Source organism: Chinchilla lanigera, unplaced genomic scaffold (genome assembly GCF_000276665.1).
Source record: "Chinchilla lanigera isolate Chin_1 unplaced genomic scaffold, ChiLan1.0 scaffold00090, whole genome shotgun sequence".
Classification (NCBI taxonomy): domain Eukaryota; kingdom Metazoa; phylum Chordata; class Mammalia; order Rodentia; family Chinchillidae; genus Chinchilla; species Chinchilla lanigera.
The window spans coordinates 8,098,897-8,112,524 of NW_004955491.1; the positions used below are offsets into that span (position 1 = coordinate 8,098,897).

Sequence of the window (13,628 nt, forward strand, 5' to 3'; positions counted from 1 at the left end):
AACAAAAATTAACTCTTGCACACGTGCAAAGAACTACATCCCTGTTGAAAATATATAAATGAAGAAGGTGGGTGTGCTCTCTGCCGTCGTAAAGCAGAAATGTAATAAATTCACTTCTTTCCGAACTGATGATTTTAGAAAGTATGCCATATTCACTCTCCTATTCAAAAACATAATGTTTCCATCCCTTTCTGTTTAATATTATTTTTCTGTTTTGTTATTTGTGATATATATTACCTTTTATTTTTCATCTATTCCAAATTTACTAAATGTATACTTCTACAAAGTATTACCTGCTATCTTTATATTATCTTTACAGCTTACTTGCATCTGTCACCAGCTGATAGTAGCTTTTCACTACCTATGGGTGACCTGATTTTAGAGATTTTTTTTTTTTTAAACATGCCGACTTTTTAATTTGAAACTTTAATGTTGAGTTTCCTTCCTAGGTCAGTATAGGGTATATGCAGGAAGAATTGTTTTTAAACAACAAGATCTTGATTGTTTAAAAACACATTGAGATGTTAAATAACAATAAACATGAAACAGAGGAGAATTTGGAGATCAGCCTAAATCTCGATCCTTTATCAAAACCTACTTCCTCATTCCAGGGTTGCTGTGGAATTTCTTTTCTCCGTAACCCAGAGTTTCTGTGGAAATCACTGGCTGTGAGTCCCCTCCCCTCCCACGCACTGGGCGCCCCGTCCTCGGACGGGAGGGAGCCCGTCTGCTCCCAGCCCTCCTCTGCTCTTGGAGAAGCCCCTCAATTCCCCTCAACGTCCCTCAGCCTCCTTTCTCCAATTTTCAGTGCTTGTTTCCTTGCCCCGCTCCCCCATCACACCTTCTTCCTCACACCTTGTATTTTAGACCGCTGCTTTCCCTGCTTATTCTAGAGTGAGTGTCCTTTTCTTTGTCCTGCATTTTTTGACCTAGTGCTCAGCCATAGAGGGAAAGCCTCCTCCTCCTGAGAGGGGTGTGCATGACCAGGACTTCTCCTTCAGCCCCCCTGGGTGCCTTGACCTTCTTAGTGCAGCCTGGGAGCTGAGGCTAGTCCATATTGTCCTGGAGCTGAGGCTAGCCCATGCTGGCCTGGAGCCAGGGCTAGACCCTATCAGCCTGGAGCTAAGGCTAGCCCATATTGGCCTGGAGTTGAGGCTATCCCACACGAGCCCAGTGCAGCTCTACAGACTGTGCTGACATCCTTCTGCCTTCGCTTCTAAGTCAGCTGGTCAGTAGGCAGCTCCTCATCACCGCAAGGCCTGCTGCAGGCAATACAGGAGGTAAAGACAGGCTTGTGTCAGTTCACAGTTCTGCAGGTCCAAGTCCAAAGTGAGTTTGGGCCTCTGGGGAGGGCAGCCCATCACCGCGGAGTACATGCTTGTGTCGCAGACAGGAAGGTGCTAGGGGAAGGGACCCAGGTCCCATCGACCACAGCCTCCATGAGCCGAGGACCTCCCACTGGGCCCCACAGTCTCCCAACAGCCTCACCTGAGATCAGGCCTTTAACAGCAGTCCTTTGGGGGACACTCGTCCAAACCACAGTGACAGGTACATGAAAGCCGCTGTCCGAGCTCTCGGCTTTTAGTGAAGGTTTGGCACCCGGGTTCCAGGGGACCCAAGCGCGGCACTCAGAGATGAGGAGGAGACGGAGAGAGAGGAGCCCGTCCCCATTTGCTCTCAGGGATCCCACAGCCGTGTTTTACACAGGGACCCACCTGGGCCGTGCTGGGGGACTGCATGGATCCATCCGTGCTGCGGGCCGAGATCCCCAATGCTAACCTTCGTGTCACGTGTCATGGTGACACTTTCTTATATCCCAGGGGCTGTGATGACACAGAGTAGGTCCAGGCTACCTGAAACCTTTACTGACTATGTGCTGCAAGTCTGTGGTCCTGCAGGGGTCTGCACGTGAGGTGACCGCATTTGTGTTGCTTAGGACACTCAGGAAAAGCCAGCAAGCTCTTGACTCGGGCACAGCCCGGCAATCAGAGCCGCCGCCCCCGTCACCTCTGTGCGTAGGATTTAGGCTGAGAGCGTGGAAGGAGGGTAGGTGCAAACTGCAGTGGGGACAGGGCCCTTCAGCCCGCTGCTCAGGGCCTTCTGCTGGGCAGAGGCTTCACACCGGGGAGCTGCCCGGTTTCCCTTCGCATTAGCGCACGCGGTGACTGCAAAACCCTGTACAGCAGCAGAACGACCCTTCGCACAAAGGCCCACCTCCTGTGACGCACAGTACCTCCGCGGGCCGCGTGGGTGACAACACTTCGTCTTTGCAAGGTGACTTGGCTTTCTTAGAAAAGACCAATTTTTATTTGACACCAAGTCTAGTCATGGGTGCTCTTGCTGGAAGCGGGAGCGCTGATTAGAGACGAGATCGCTGTCAGGCATGGAGGAAAAGTCAGGCGAAGGCCTGTGGGGGCAGATCAGGGCACGGCGGAGTGCAAGGCGGATGGGGGTGGGGTGCTCCCTGGCGAGGTCCTCCCTCCCACTTACAAGGAAGTCATTGGTCTTTATGGAGTCTCAATCATTCCTACTGTTTCAGAATATTTCTCGCATTTCATCACCATAAAAATCTCTGAAGTGACACAGTGTTTTAAATTCATCTTCTCCAAGCGGAGAAACTGAACACCCGAGTGCTGTGCAGAGTGAGAAGCTGAAGGGGAGCCCCAGTCCGGTGAACCCCTTCACCGCGTGCGGGGCCCCTCCGGGCCAGGGCCCTTGGGAAGGCGGCAGAGGTGGGTCACATGCGCCTGTCCTGATTATCACCATTACTTTTGTCCCTCACACCGCATGGCTCCTGCTACACACAAACCAGGGTGACATAGCACTTCCTGTGCTTAAATGGATGATTTGTCGTGATCAGGGAAAGAGACCATGTGACCGCCACGGGCAGAAGTTACCACCTCCTCCAGGGTAGTGTCCCTGCCTCTCTTGGCTAACGTCCTTGTCTCTCCAGGAGAAGGTCCTCGCCCCGCTCCCACTCTGAGCTGGTGGAGGCTTTCCTTCCGTGTTTGTGACCAAGCCCTTCCCATGTGAGCCATCAGATGGCCGCAGGGGCCCTACGACTGCTCTCCGTGCCGGCCGGAGCTATCCAGCAGCGCCCAGCCGGCGGTGTTTCTGGGCGCTCTGCTCCGGAACCACTGCTAAGGAGTTTATTGGCAAAAGGAGAAGCTGTGCCTCTGATCTCTGCTGCCATTTCTAGCCATTCACGTACCAAATGAGCAGCAGAAAAATTGAGAATAACACGACCATATTTGGCCTGTATGAAGCTCATTCATGCAAAAGAACACCATGAAAACCACGCACAGGATGAGCGCTCCCAGCAAACGGAAAGAGAAACGGGGCTGCGGCTGAGCCGTGAGAAGGACGTGGGGACAGACTGCGTCCCAGAGGCTCGCCCTGCTCCCTGGAGCGCATGCAGAGGCAGGGTGAGTGCAGGCCACTGTGTGACTTCCTGTGACTCTGCGAGGAGCAGACCACTTCCCTGGTCCCAGAAGAGAGCACCTGGCTCCTGAACTTGCTCCAGTCGGTTGCTGTCAGCACTCAGTCATCCCCTGAGCCCCTGAGCCCTACAAACTGCCAGCCTCCATCTGGGTTGGACTCAGAGGCCAGCCAGGCCATCACAGAAAATAAAGTGTTCCATGGAAGCAAGATCCGGGCATGGACCTTGAAATATTTCTAAGGACGGAGTGAATAAAAATGACAGCACTGCAGGTACTCGGAGGTGACTAATTCCATCATGATAACGTACCCGTGTTTGGGGCAGTGACGCTGGCAGCAAGGCAGGACCTTTGGGAGTGTGGCAGAGAGGACGCACTGCCTCTCAGAGCCGTGACCAGGGCCCAGCGTGTGCAGGCAGCGACGGGTGGCATCCAAGACATGGCTGTGTCCCAGAAAGCACCGAGTGGGAAGGTTGAAATGGTGAGAGTTGGATGACTCTTGAATGCCCTCCCATCTGTGTAAACACTTTGGGTCTTCCCTACCTCTCTCGTCCTCCATGAGCTTCCTAGGCTGCAGTGGAGCATGGTAAGGGATCCCGTGCCCCACTCCCCAAGCCACACGAGCCCCTCAGTCACAGGCTTCAGCTCAGGGCTGGTGTGTTCATCCTGCTTGCATATTTACCTGATTTAGGCTAACTCGCCAAATACACTAATTAATACATAGACTTGGGGAATGGGAGACACCAACAACTTAGCTTCCTGATTAACTCAGGCTTAGTTCCAAGCACCTAGGTATTTGGTCCCATGGGGTGGAAATAAGTATTCAGGGCAGGGAGGCTCCTTCCCAGCTTGCTAAGAATTGTCTGATGAAGCTGCTGCATTCTTTGGTGATAAAGATCCTGTAAGACCACAAGGTCATCGTTCTGAACAGCAGTTCTTACACAGATAGAGACAGGGTGGGTCAGTGGTGGCGAACCTGGGACACACATGCTGCTTTTCTGTTAAGACAAAAGATGTTAATGTGTGAGTTGCTCTTTCTGAACTAAGACCCCAGTATCAAGGTTTAATTGCAGTGTTGGCACTTTGTGATAAATAAGTGGGTTTGGGGTTGCAGTTAGGGCGCTCATTTCTAAAAGGTTCACCATCCTTCTAAAGACCAGGAGGTGATGGAGCCAGGGTTAGCTGGGAAGTCGCTTGAAGAGATTCATTTTCTTCGCATTTTCTTCTTTGTCTTAAATATGAAATTGGGGTTTTTTAAAGCCAGCGTTTGGAGGGCTCTGGAGGTTGGAATTAATCACCAGAAGCCAGACGTCTTGTAAGCTCGTACCGGGTGGCACAGAGCCCCGAGGTGTTTTCAGGTTTGGGCAGAATCCAGCATGCCGCGCTGAGGGTATCAAACCAAGATCACTGGACGCCCAGAGCATGAGCCAGTTTCCCTGGTTAGCTGCGATGTCCCTGGGTATCTGTCTTTAAGGAAGAGGGGAGAAGAATGCAGAGAGCCTGGAAGAGCCCAGGTCTGCAGAGCTGAGCTCTGAGAACGCCCCCTTGCCCTGCCTAGGGCTGTGGAGTCCTGGGTGTGGAATCGTGATGGGGGCGTGAGCCACAAGCCGGCGGACAGCCCCCAGCCCAGGAGCAGCCCCCGGCAGCCACCCGGCCCCGCGGGTGCGAGGTGCACTGGAGGACAGGTGCCTCGGGTCCCAGGCCTCACCCCAGCTCATGCGGGTGTCTCAGGTTCCCACTCTGCGCCTCCTCCATAAACGCCACGCAGAACCCGGCAGCCCTCTGTGCGCCCTCATTGCAGGCTGCCCTGGGCCCAGGCCTGAGGGCGACCTCTGCTGCCCCCAGGCTCCCTGCCCACCCCTGCTTTGGCCTGTTTGCAGGGAGTACTACATCACCATGGTGAAGTGGGCCACCAGCACCAAGGTCGCCGTGACCTGGCTGAACCGGGCGCAGAACGTGTCCATCCTGACCCTCTGCGACGCCACCACGGGGGTCTGCACAAAGGTACGGTGGGAAGGGGTCCGCCCGCGGGAAGCAGGCAGGGGGGCGTCAGAGCGCCTTTGGGCCTGAGCTGCCTCTTAGCAGGTGCTGCGGCTGCCCTGGTGGCCAGGTCTCTGGTTTTTGGTGCCACCTGGTGGGTAAATGTGGTATCACCGTGAACACCCCAGAGGAGCCACAGGCCAAGAAGCCCTGTTAAATCCCTGCACCCCACCGGAGTGCCCTAGCAGCTGCTGTAGGGCCTGGATCTTGCTCCCTAGGTGGTGCTCAAAGGGGGGCGGGAACTGGCTCAGGCCAGAGCCCCGGCTTCCAGGACCACTTCTGCTCTTTCCCCCACCCCACCCCCAGGGCCGGGAGCCTCCCTCCCGATGGATGGGGCAGGTCCTGGGGAGCCAGGAATGCTTGTATCTGATGACGTGCAGTGACAGGAGGCAAGTGTAGGGACGAGAGAGTGAAAGAAGAAGAGAGGGAGTGAAGAGGAATAGAAGAAAGGCTGGAAGGCCAGGCATGCTGACACATGCTTGTAATCCCAGCCCTCTGGGAGGCTGAGGCAGGAGGATTGCAAGTTGGATCTCAGCCTGGACAATTTAGCTTGCCTGGCCCTGTGTGGGCAGGGACAGCTGGGTCACAGCCCTGAGAAGCAGGCCACCTGGTGTGGAGTGGGAATGATGGATCCACAGCCTCAGGTGGGTCCTTAAAAGGGCCAGGCTGGGCCAGGGTTCTAAAAAGCAGCTCTCCCTGAGCTGCCTGGGAATGGCAGAAGATCACAGTGATTTGTTTCTAGGAATAACGTCACCAAGTTGGCCAGGGGTTTCTTTCCCTTTTAAGTCACTTGGAGCAGATTCGGGTTATTCTGTGGGGCTGTCGGAGGGCAGACAGGCAGGCAGGCTGCCAGGGCTGACACAGCAAGTGCTCCCTGGGCACATGTCCTCCGTGCCCAACCTGTGCATGGAGCCCGGGGCACAGCCTTGCCCGGGAAGGTCAGACGGTCCCCCGGGGCAGGCCTGGGGCCTTGGGCGCAGTGTGGTGCCAGCAGCTGTGTGCTGTGCTGGAGTTTGGTTTGGTTTGGTTGTGCGTCCTTCCAGGCTTCACAGCTCACAGAGAGCTCCTGTTTACAACACCCCACGACTCCCATAGTGCCATCTGCCTCTGGGGGACCCGGGCCATCAGTGGGGACACCCATGTGGGCATGCGCCGACCCATAGTGACACCGGGTGACAGAAACGCCGCCTTCTCCCACAGCCCTCCGCCCTGAGGGCTGCCCTTGTTTGGGACAGTGGCTTCTTCTTGCTGAAGGAGGCTAGTATTGTGTGCTGAGCCTCAGTGGAGACAGAGCAAAGAGCAGGATGACTCGCTCCCCGCACCAGCCGCCCGGGCCTGGGCAGCCCATGTGCCCATAAAGTCAAATTGCCCTCTGCACCGCAGGCCACAGACACAGCGCGGCAGAACCCCACGCTAACGCTCCTGTTTCATTTTGCAGAAACATGAGGATGAAAGTGAAGCCTGGCTCCACAGACAGGTAACTGCCCCCTCCGGGTCCTCACCACCACCTCCAGCTGACCCCCTCCCTCCACTGGGCCCCTTGCTGACATCTCTCTAGTTACCCAGGAACAGTAACCTAGCAACAGGTAAGGGTGCGGAGCTCCTGTCTCATCCCCGCCTCCCCTGGAACCCAAGGCTTCTGCACAAACCGTGTCCACAGAAGGCAGTGGGTAGGTCACAGCTCCGAGCCACACATAGACCCCTGCTCCCAGCTAGCCTACGCCCTTGCGTGAGTTCCAAATGATGAATCCACAAAAGTTGCCCAGATCTAGTCTGTGATAGTAATAAAAGTACAAATGTGGTTGATTTGTTTTAATCTGAAGTAGATGCCTCTGTGACTCAGCAGGTTCTTCCTCAGAACTGGCCCCTGGGTTTTCATCCCCGCTCAGGTCCAGAAAGACACACTGGAACGGGGTCTAGGAACTGAAAACCGGAAGGAATGGGGAGTGGCCCAGTGGTGACTGCTTGCCTGGCCCGCAGGAGGTCCTGGGTTCCATCCGCAGCACCACAAAAACAACCCCACAGAATGACGGCAAAAAGCCTGTGCAAACTAGCCTGCGACAACCTCTTTTAGGCTACATTTACCACAGGAAGAAAGGCCTCAGGCCTGGTATTTGCTTTTCTCGGTTCTTATTGTTTCCTCACGCACTCTTGCACTAGGAAGAGCAGGAGTAAAGTTTGGGAAGCTTCTTTTCTTCCTGTCCCACCTCAGGGAATGCACCTTTTCTTAAAATTCTGTGGGAAAAATCAAACTAGGTTTGAATCTTAAAAGGGGATTTTTTTATTGATATGGGAAATAACTAAAGCTGGACAGCACACCTGTCAGCTACAGTCCTTCACGGATACCAGTGCGCCCTGGCTCTCTGTGCTTGTTATCCCTGAAATCAGCCACCCGCCGCGGCCCTGTGGCCACGCCTTCCGGGGCGGAGCCTCACATCCTACCCTGCACCTTTGAGTGCAGTACTTCCTTTCCCAGCATCTGCCAGTCTTTCCCAGCACAGGAATAGCTCCAGTTAGACAAAAGTAAAGCGGTAGCTATATTTAATAACAATGTGTTCCGTTCTTTAAAATGGCCAGAAGAATGAATTTTATGTAGTTCTCAACACAGAAAAATGAGAAGTATATGAGAAAACGCATATATTAATTAGCTCAATGGGGCCATTCCATATTATATATGTAAAAAAATATTGTTATACCAATATATACACTCAATAATTTGTCACTTTAAATTTTTTTAACTGTAAAAAGTGAATCAGCCCCTCTCATGCTGAGTGTGGCCTGTGCCTGTACCATCCCTTTCACGGTCACATAATGTTCCCTTCTATGGACATCCAACATTTGCCTATTTTTTGACAGCTCTGGGTAGCTTCCGCCTCCCGGTGCTGTGACTAGGGCTGCAGGAACACGCCCCGCGTGCAACGAGCCACACACAGAGGCCCCCACAGGGCGTGTCCATTCACACGACACAACCGAGATAGAGAAGTTCCTGAAGACAGAAAGCCCGCCCTGCTTGTCAGGGCCGGGCGCCGGGGAGCAGAGCTCAGCGGATGCAGAGTTCTGTGTGGGGTGATGGAAGCGCTTCCGAGCAGAGCCGGCGGCTGCGCGGCATTGTGAATTTACCAAGTGCACTGGTAACTGTTCACTTTCATTAAAATATTTTCGTTTTATAATATGTTCATTTTTACCTCAATAAATTTTAAGGACTGAACCAGGCCAGGTGCCAGCTCTGAGACAATGCAGTCTGGACTAAGAACTCAGACGTGTGCAGAACTTCCCAAGTATGGAGACACGGGGTGCATTCACCCTCAAGTACATTCAAAAACTGAGCCTCAGTGCAGGTCCGTGACAGACGGACAGCAAAGTGACCCGCAGCGGGGGGCGTGGGACTCCTGCCTGGGCAGTGGCGATTCTGCACAGAAGCAATGGCCGTGCCAGGAGAGGCCAGCAGTGTCTGTCAGGGACAGGTGGGAAGAGGAGGACAGCAGCTCTGGGTCCCTTTCTCTGTCCCCCAGGACATCCCCCAAGGGCCTGGAGTCCTCGCTGGTGAGAGACCAGCTCTGGGGGATAGCAGCTTGTGATCCCAGAATCAAGGATAGACCACGGGTCCACCCTCCACTGCCAGAGTGGCCGCAGAGCCGGGGTTGCCCGGGGATCCTTCTGCATCTATCGGCTGTGTGTCCCATCACCCACAAAAGACATCAGCCTGGCACAGGGGACAGCCTGCCTGGGATTCAGGACACCGGGTCCTTTCCGGAGAATTCAAAGCGAACCTTAGACAGTAGCATACATTAAAATCACCACTCTTATAGCTTTAAACTGTAAACTGTAAAGCATTTACTGAGCAAACAGCTTGCCGCCTGAAGAACAACTACTTGAAAATATACAATGTAGCCTTGAGCTTGAGGCACCGAGCTGTGTGACAGGAGCGGGCTCCTCTGCGACGCTGTGGTGTGGGGCAGGCGGCCAGCGGCCGAGACCCTCCCTCGGCACACGTTAGATGTGCTCTCCCAGGCCACAGTGAGGGGCCTCGTGTGCCTAACTGCCCTGCAGACAGCAGGCTCAGGGCTGCACGGGCCTCAGAGTCCCTGCTCAGCAGAAAGGGCCAGTTTCAAACAGCTTCTCATTAAGATCCTGCTTTCCTCAAAGAATTCACGGGCCCAGCTTTCCAAAGATCACCCGCAGTGCTCTCGCTCCTTTGGGACATCATGACATCCTGCAGGACAGTTCAGGAGCTCCTGTCTGGCTGGATCTGTCATCCCAGCCCACAAGGCTGCTGGCTGCCTGTTCAGGCTGGAGTGTTTCTCCTCAGGGGCTTGTGGGGACCCCTGAGCAGGACGCTGGCCAAGGGCACACCACCTCCACCCACCCATCTCCAGCGGGTCACAGGAGCCTGCCCCACATACCCCGGCATAGCTGCACCTGGTAAATCTGCAGGCCCCAGGGACCCTGTGTGCTCACATCAGCCAGTCGCCCGATTACCCGTGACCCGCAGGACGGCCTGAGCTGGGCCTGCTGCTGCCCTCAGGCTGCAGGGACTCCCCCGAGCCCCGCCTCCTCTCTCTTCCTCCATCTCCTCCCATAGTCCCTGGTGTGGACCCCCACAGAGACCCCCGGGAGCCAAGAGTTATGGGTGATGTGTGTGGACGCCTGCCGGCTTCCCGCTGCAGGTTCTCCCTTCATGCACAGACCCACCGCTGCTACCCTGTGGGGAGAGTGCATCGCCAGGACCCAACACCGCCACCGCCGCCACCGCCAGGGGTGTGGAACCCAGGGCAATCCGTCTGGTTGCTCTGAGTCCTATGGGTCAATTTCTAACTGTCCGTCTTCTTTCACCAGATTTTTGGTTTCAAAATTCATCAGAATTTTGCCTGGAAGTCTGGAGAAGATAAACACATGTAAACTGTGGAAAGAATTGGCAGGAACACTCCAAATAGCTCAGGCAGAGGCCCTCAAGGGGCTGGGGATTTAGCTCAGTGGCAAAAGCGCCTGCCTGGCAAGTGCAAGGTCGTGAGTTCGGTTCCTGGTACAGGAGAAAAACAGACAAACAAAAAAAAAACAAACAAACAGAGGCCCTCGAGGATGTGAAGGACTCAGTCCTTACAGACCTGCCATGAATGGAGCTGCAGGAACCATGTTAGACCAGAAACGCTGCCCACATCCGACGAGGGTCGGAACCAACACTGACACCCAAGGCCCCCGGCCAAAAGCTATGCCCTCTGTCACTAAAACTAGGCTCACAGCAGGGGAAACTGAGTCTCAGAGGGGTGAAGACGGACCCCTCCCTGGTGTCCACGGTGAACACAGGGTCAGAACAAACACAATGCTTCTGGCCGGAATTAATTATATCACACTTCATTTCTACCCAAAGTGCAAACAGCCCCCCCAGAAAACTGGGGTAACATCGCCTCATGCGTGCTGCTGTCAGCAAATAGAAGAGCGTGCGGAGGGACAAATTAACGGCTGCTCCTTCCACGCCCTCTCCTGCTAAATACCATGCTTCCAGCTCTAAATAGGAAAATCAATATTTGCAGATTAAAGGTTTCATTTTATTGCAAATATTCATGAAGATTAAATGTCATTTTAATCACATGTTAGTTTATTTCTCTGGGCACATCATCTTTGCATGTGCTCGTGCACCGCGGGGAAATGAGTTTTCCTTGTGCCAGCTGAGGTTTATTTACTGTTTGTTCTCCTCCCTGCCTTAGCGCGGAGCCCCTTGGATCAGAAAATAGGTATCAGAGCCAACTAATTGGTGTTCACGGATGGGAACTTCTGGGCTTGAGCTGCAGAGCGGGGGCTGCCTCTCCACAGGCCCCCTCCGACCGGCAGAGTGGCAGCCGCCCTGCACGGGGCTCTGGAGCTTGGGCGCCTGGCTGTTCCGGGTTTGGGGAGCCCGACTGAGCTGGTGGCAGTGCTCCACTCCTCTGCCCTTAAACCCAGCCTGAGGCCTGTCCCCAGGAACCCCTGAGTGCTGGTTCCGACTGTGGACCCGAGCCTCAGGCCTGTCCATGCCAGTTTACACTGAACCTCCCTCCCCATGTGAGTGGCCAGGGGCAAGTGCCCCGTCTTTCCTCTTGTCTACATTTGAGGTTATGCGGATGTCACTTTTTTCTTTTTCCCTCGTCTTCTTGATGAGCTACTCAGTGCAGAATGGATTATGTTAAAGAAAAGAGTAAAGACGGCCTTGAAAGGAGAGAATTCATTCTGTAGACAGAATCAGGTTCGTGATGTTTCAGGGTTGTGTTCCTCCGGGTTGGTCACAAAGACCGCCGCAGAACTTCGGGCGCACCCTGTGCTTGGGGGCAGTGGTGCCTCGGGAAGCGCGTGCCTGTTCTCGAGGTGAGCGTGGGGCGCACACAACCCGCCTCCCTCTGGGCTTTGGGGACTAAGGGACGCTCTTTCGTACGCCTCCACCGGCACTGTGGCCTCTTAATTCGCCATTGCTCCTCTTCTTTTAAAAAGCCAGCAGTCTGCTTCAGGCTTCCTGAGGAAAGAGAAGACCCACACAGCACCCTCCTCCCCACTGCTTCTCTCCCTAAGAACCAGAGAAGACAAACCCACATTCACCACATCCTGCTGTCCTTCTCCAGAGCAACCAGGAGCGCTGTGTTGATCGGGCCCCTTGTGTTTGTCTGCAGAATGAAGAGCCTGTGTTCTCCAAGGATGGCCGGAAGTTTTTCTTCGTCAGAGCAATCCCACAGGGGGGACGAGGAAAATTCTATCACATCACGGTGTCGTCATCCCAGGTGAATGCGGCGGTTTGTGTGTGTTGGAAGCAGCTCTCACAACTGAGCGTGTGTGTCCTTTCCAGGGACCTAAAGAGCCCTGGAGGTGGCACTCACATTGGTGCCGAAGGGTGTACTAGAGTTGTAGAACCATCAGGTCCAAGGGCAGAGAGTCCAGCGGGCTTTAGGTTGGAAAGGGGGGCATCTGGCAACAGCAGGGGGCTGGGCTCACGGCTGGGTACAGCCAGGACTTTGGGGGTCCAACTGTGCTTTACACCCTGCCCCGCAGCAGACCTGCTAGTGGCCCCCATCCTGGAGCCAGAGGCAGCTGTGGCTTCATGCTGCGGTGACGGCCCCTCGCCACGCACCTGACTTCGGGGTCTGACGGTCAGCAAGGAGCATCGTCGAGGTCACAGACCCCATGACCCCGGGATTCATTTTTAAATCATTTAAAGTTATTTGAGGTCAGGACACGTGAATAGGGAAAAGATTGGTCAAAATATTCTATGGCTTTGAAGTAGGAGGCTTGTGTTCATGATGGCCCAAAAGCCAATTCCAAAAAAAGAAAAGTCCCAAGAACACCCACCGAAGAGCAGGCGGGAAGAAGAGAGGGAGACCCCGTGACTTCTCGGAGAGAAAGTCTCCTTTTCCAGTCTCGTAGCCAGGTGACCTCCGGACAGCCTGCAGCCTGTCTTCACTGGGGACTTTTCTAGTCTTCCTTCTCTAGCCCCGCATTCCTTTGTTTTCTCATTTGGGGTCATTTGAAATAAGAGTCTTTGAAAGTTGGATGTTTCTATTCAGTCTCTGAATTCATGCGGATGATCAGCACTGATCACCTCTGTCCACACCCAGCAGGAAGCAGGTCCCGCCCCGTCCACGGCACCCATTCCCACCCCAGGCCTTGGCGTCTGAGCCCAGGAGCCCCTAGGTGACCCAGTCACCGCCCCCACCAAGTCCACATCCCCGCCCAGCTCCTCACGCACGCCCTGCTCCCACGTCTGTGGTCCCAGGCTGTTGGCCACCAGGCCTTCTTCACCTACGTTACTTTCCATCCACTTGGGCACCTGCCTCCCGCCCCCTCCCGCGGAACAGCTGCCCACAGCTGCACCTCACGCACCAAGTCACTGCTGGCGGCACCTCTTTCTCATGATGATTCAAAGCTCTGATGGTGGAGCTTCGCTGGTGGAAGCACGTGGGAGTGTGCGTGCAAAACACACACCAGTCATCCCACCCGCCTCGGCGAGGGCCACAGAGTGCAGAGCAGACTGCAGTCCCCCCCCCCCCCCGCCGCGCCTGCGCTTTTTGCCTGATCTCACGCACCCATCCCCCCTTCTCTCCTTCCTTCCTCCCGGGCCCATAGAGTCAGAGCGGCAGGCACCTGCCACATACAGGGCACAAACCCCTGACCCTTGTGGCACAGCTGGAG

The 13,628-nt window shown here is 54.7% G+C and overlaps 1 protein-coding gene across 4 annotated transcripts in view; it reads left to right on the forward strand.

Annotated features, from left to right (window-relative positions):
* Dpp6 (dipeptidyl-peptidase 6) overlaps nt 1-13,628 on the forward strand; it is an 842,230-nt gene that overhangs the window by 773,177 nt on the left and 55,425 nt on the right. For all 4 annotated transcript variants that reach the window (XM_005404852.2, XM_005404854.2, XM_005404855.2 and 1 more), the window contains exons 11-13: nt 5,318-5,441; nt 6,916-6,954; nt 12,116-12,223. In XM_005404852.2, the coding sequence (XP_005404909.1) occupies nt 5,318-5,441; nt 6,916-6,954; nt 12,116-12,223 (271 nt within the window). The remainder of the gene's footprint in view (nt 1-5,317; nt 5,442-6,915; nt 6,955-12,115; nt 12,224-13,628) is intronic.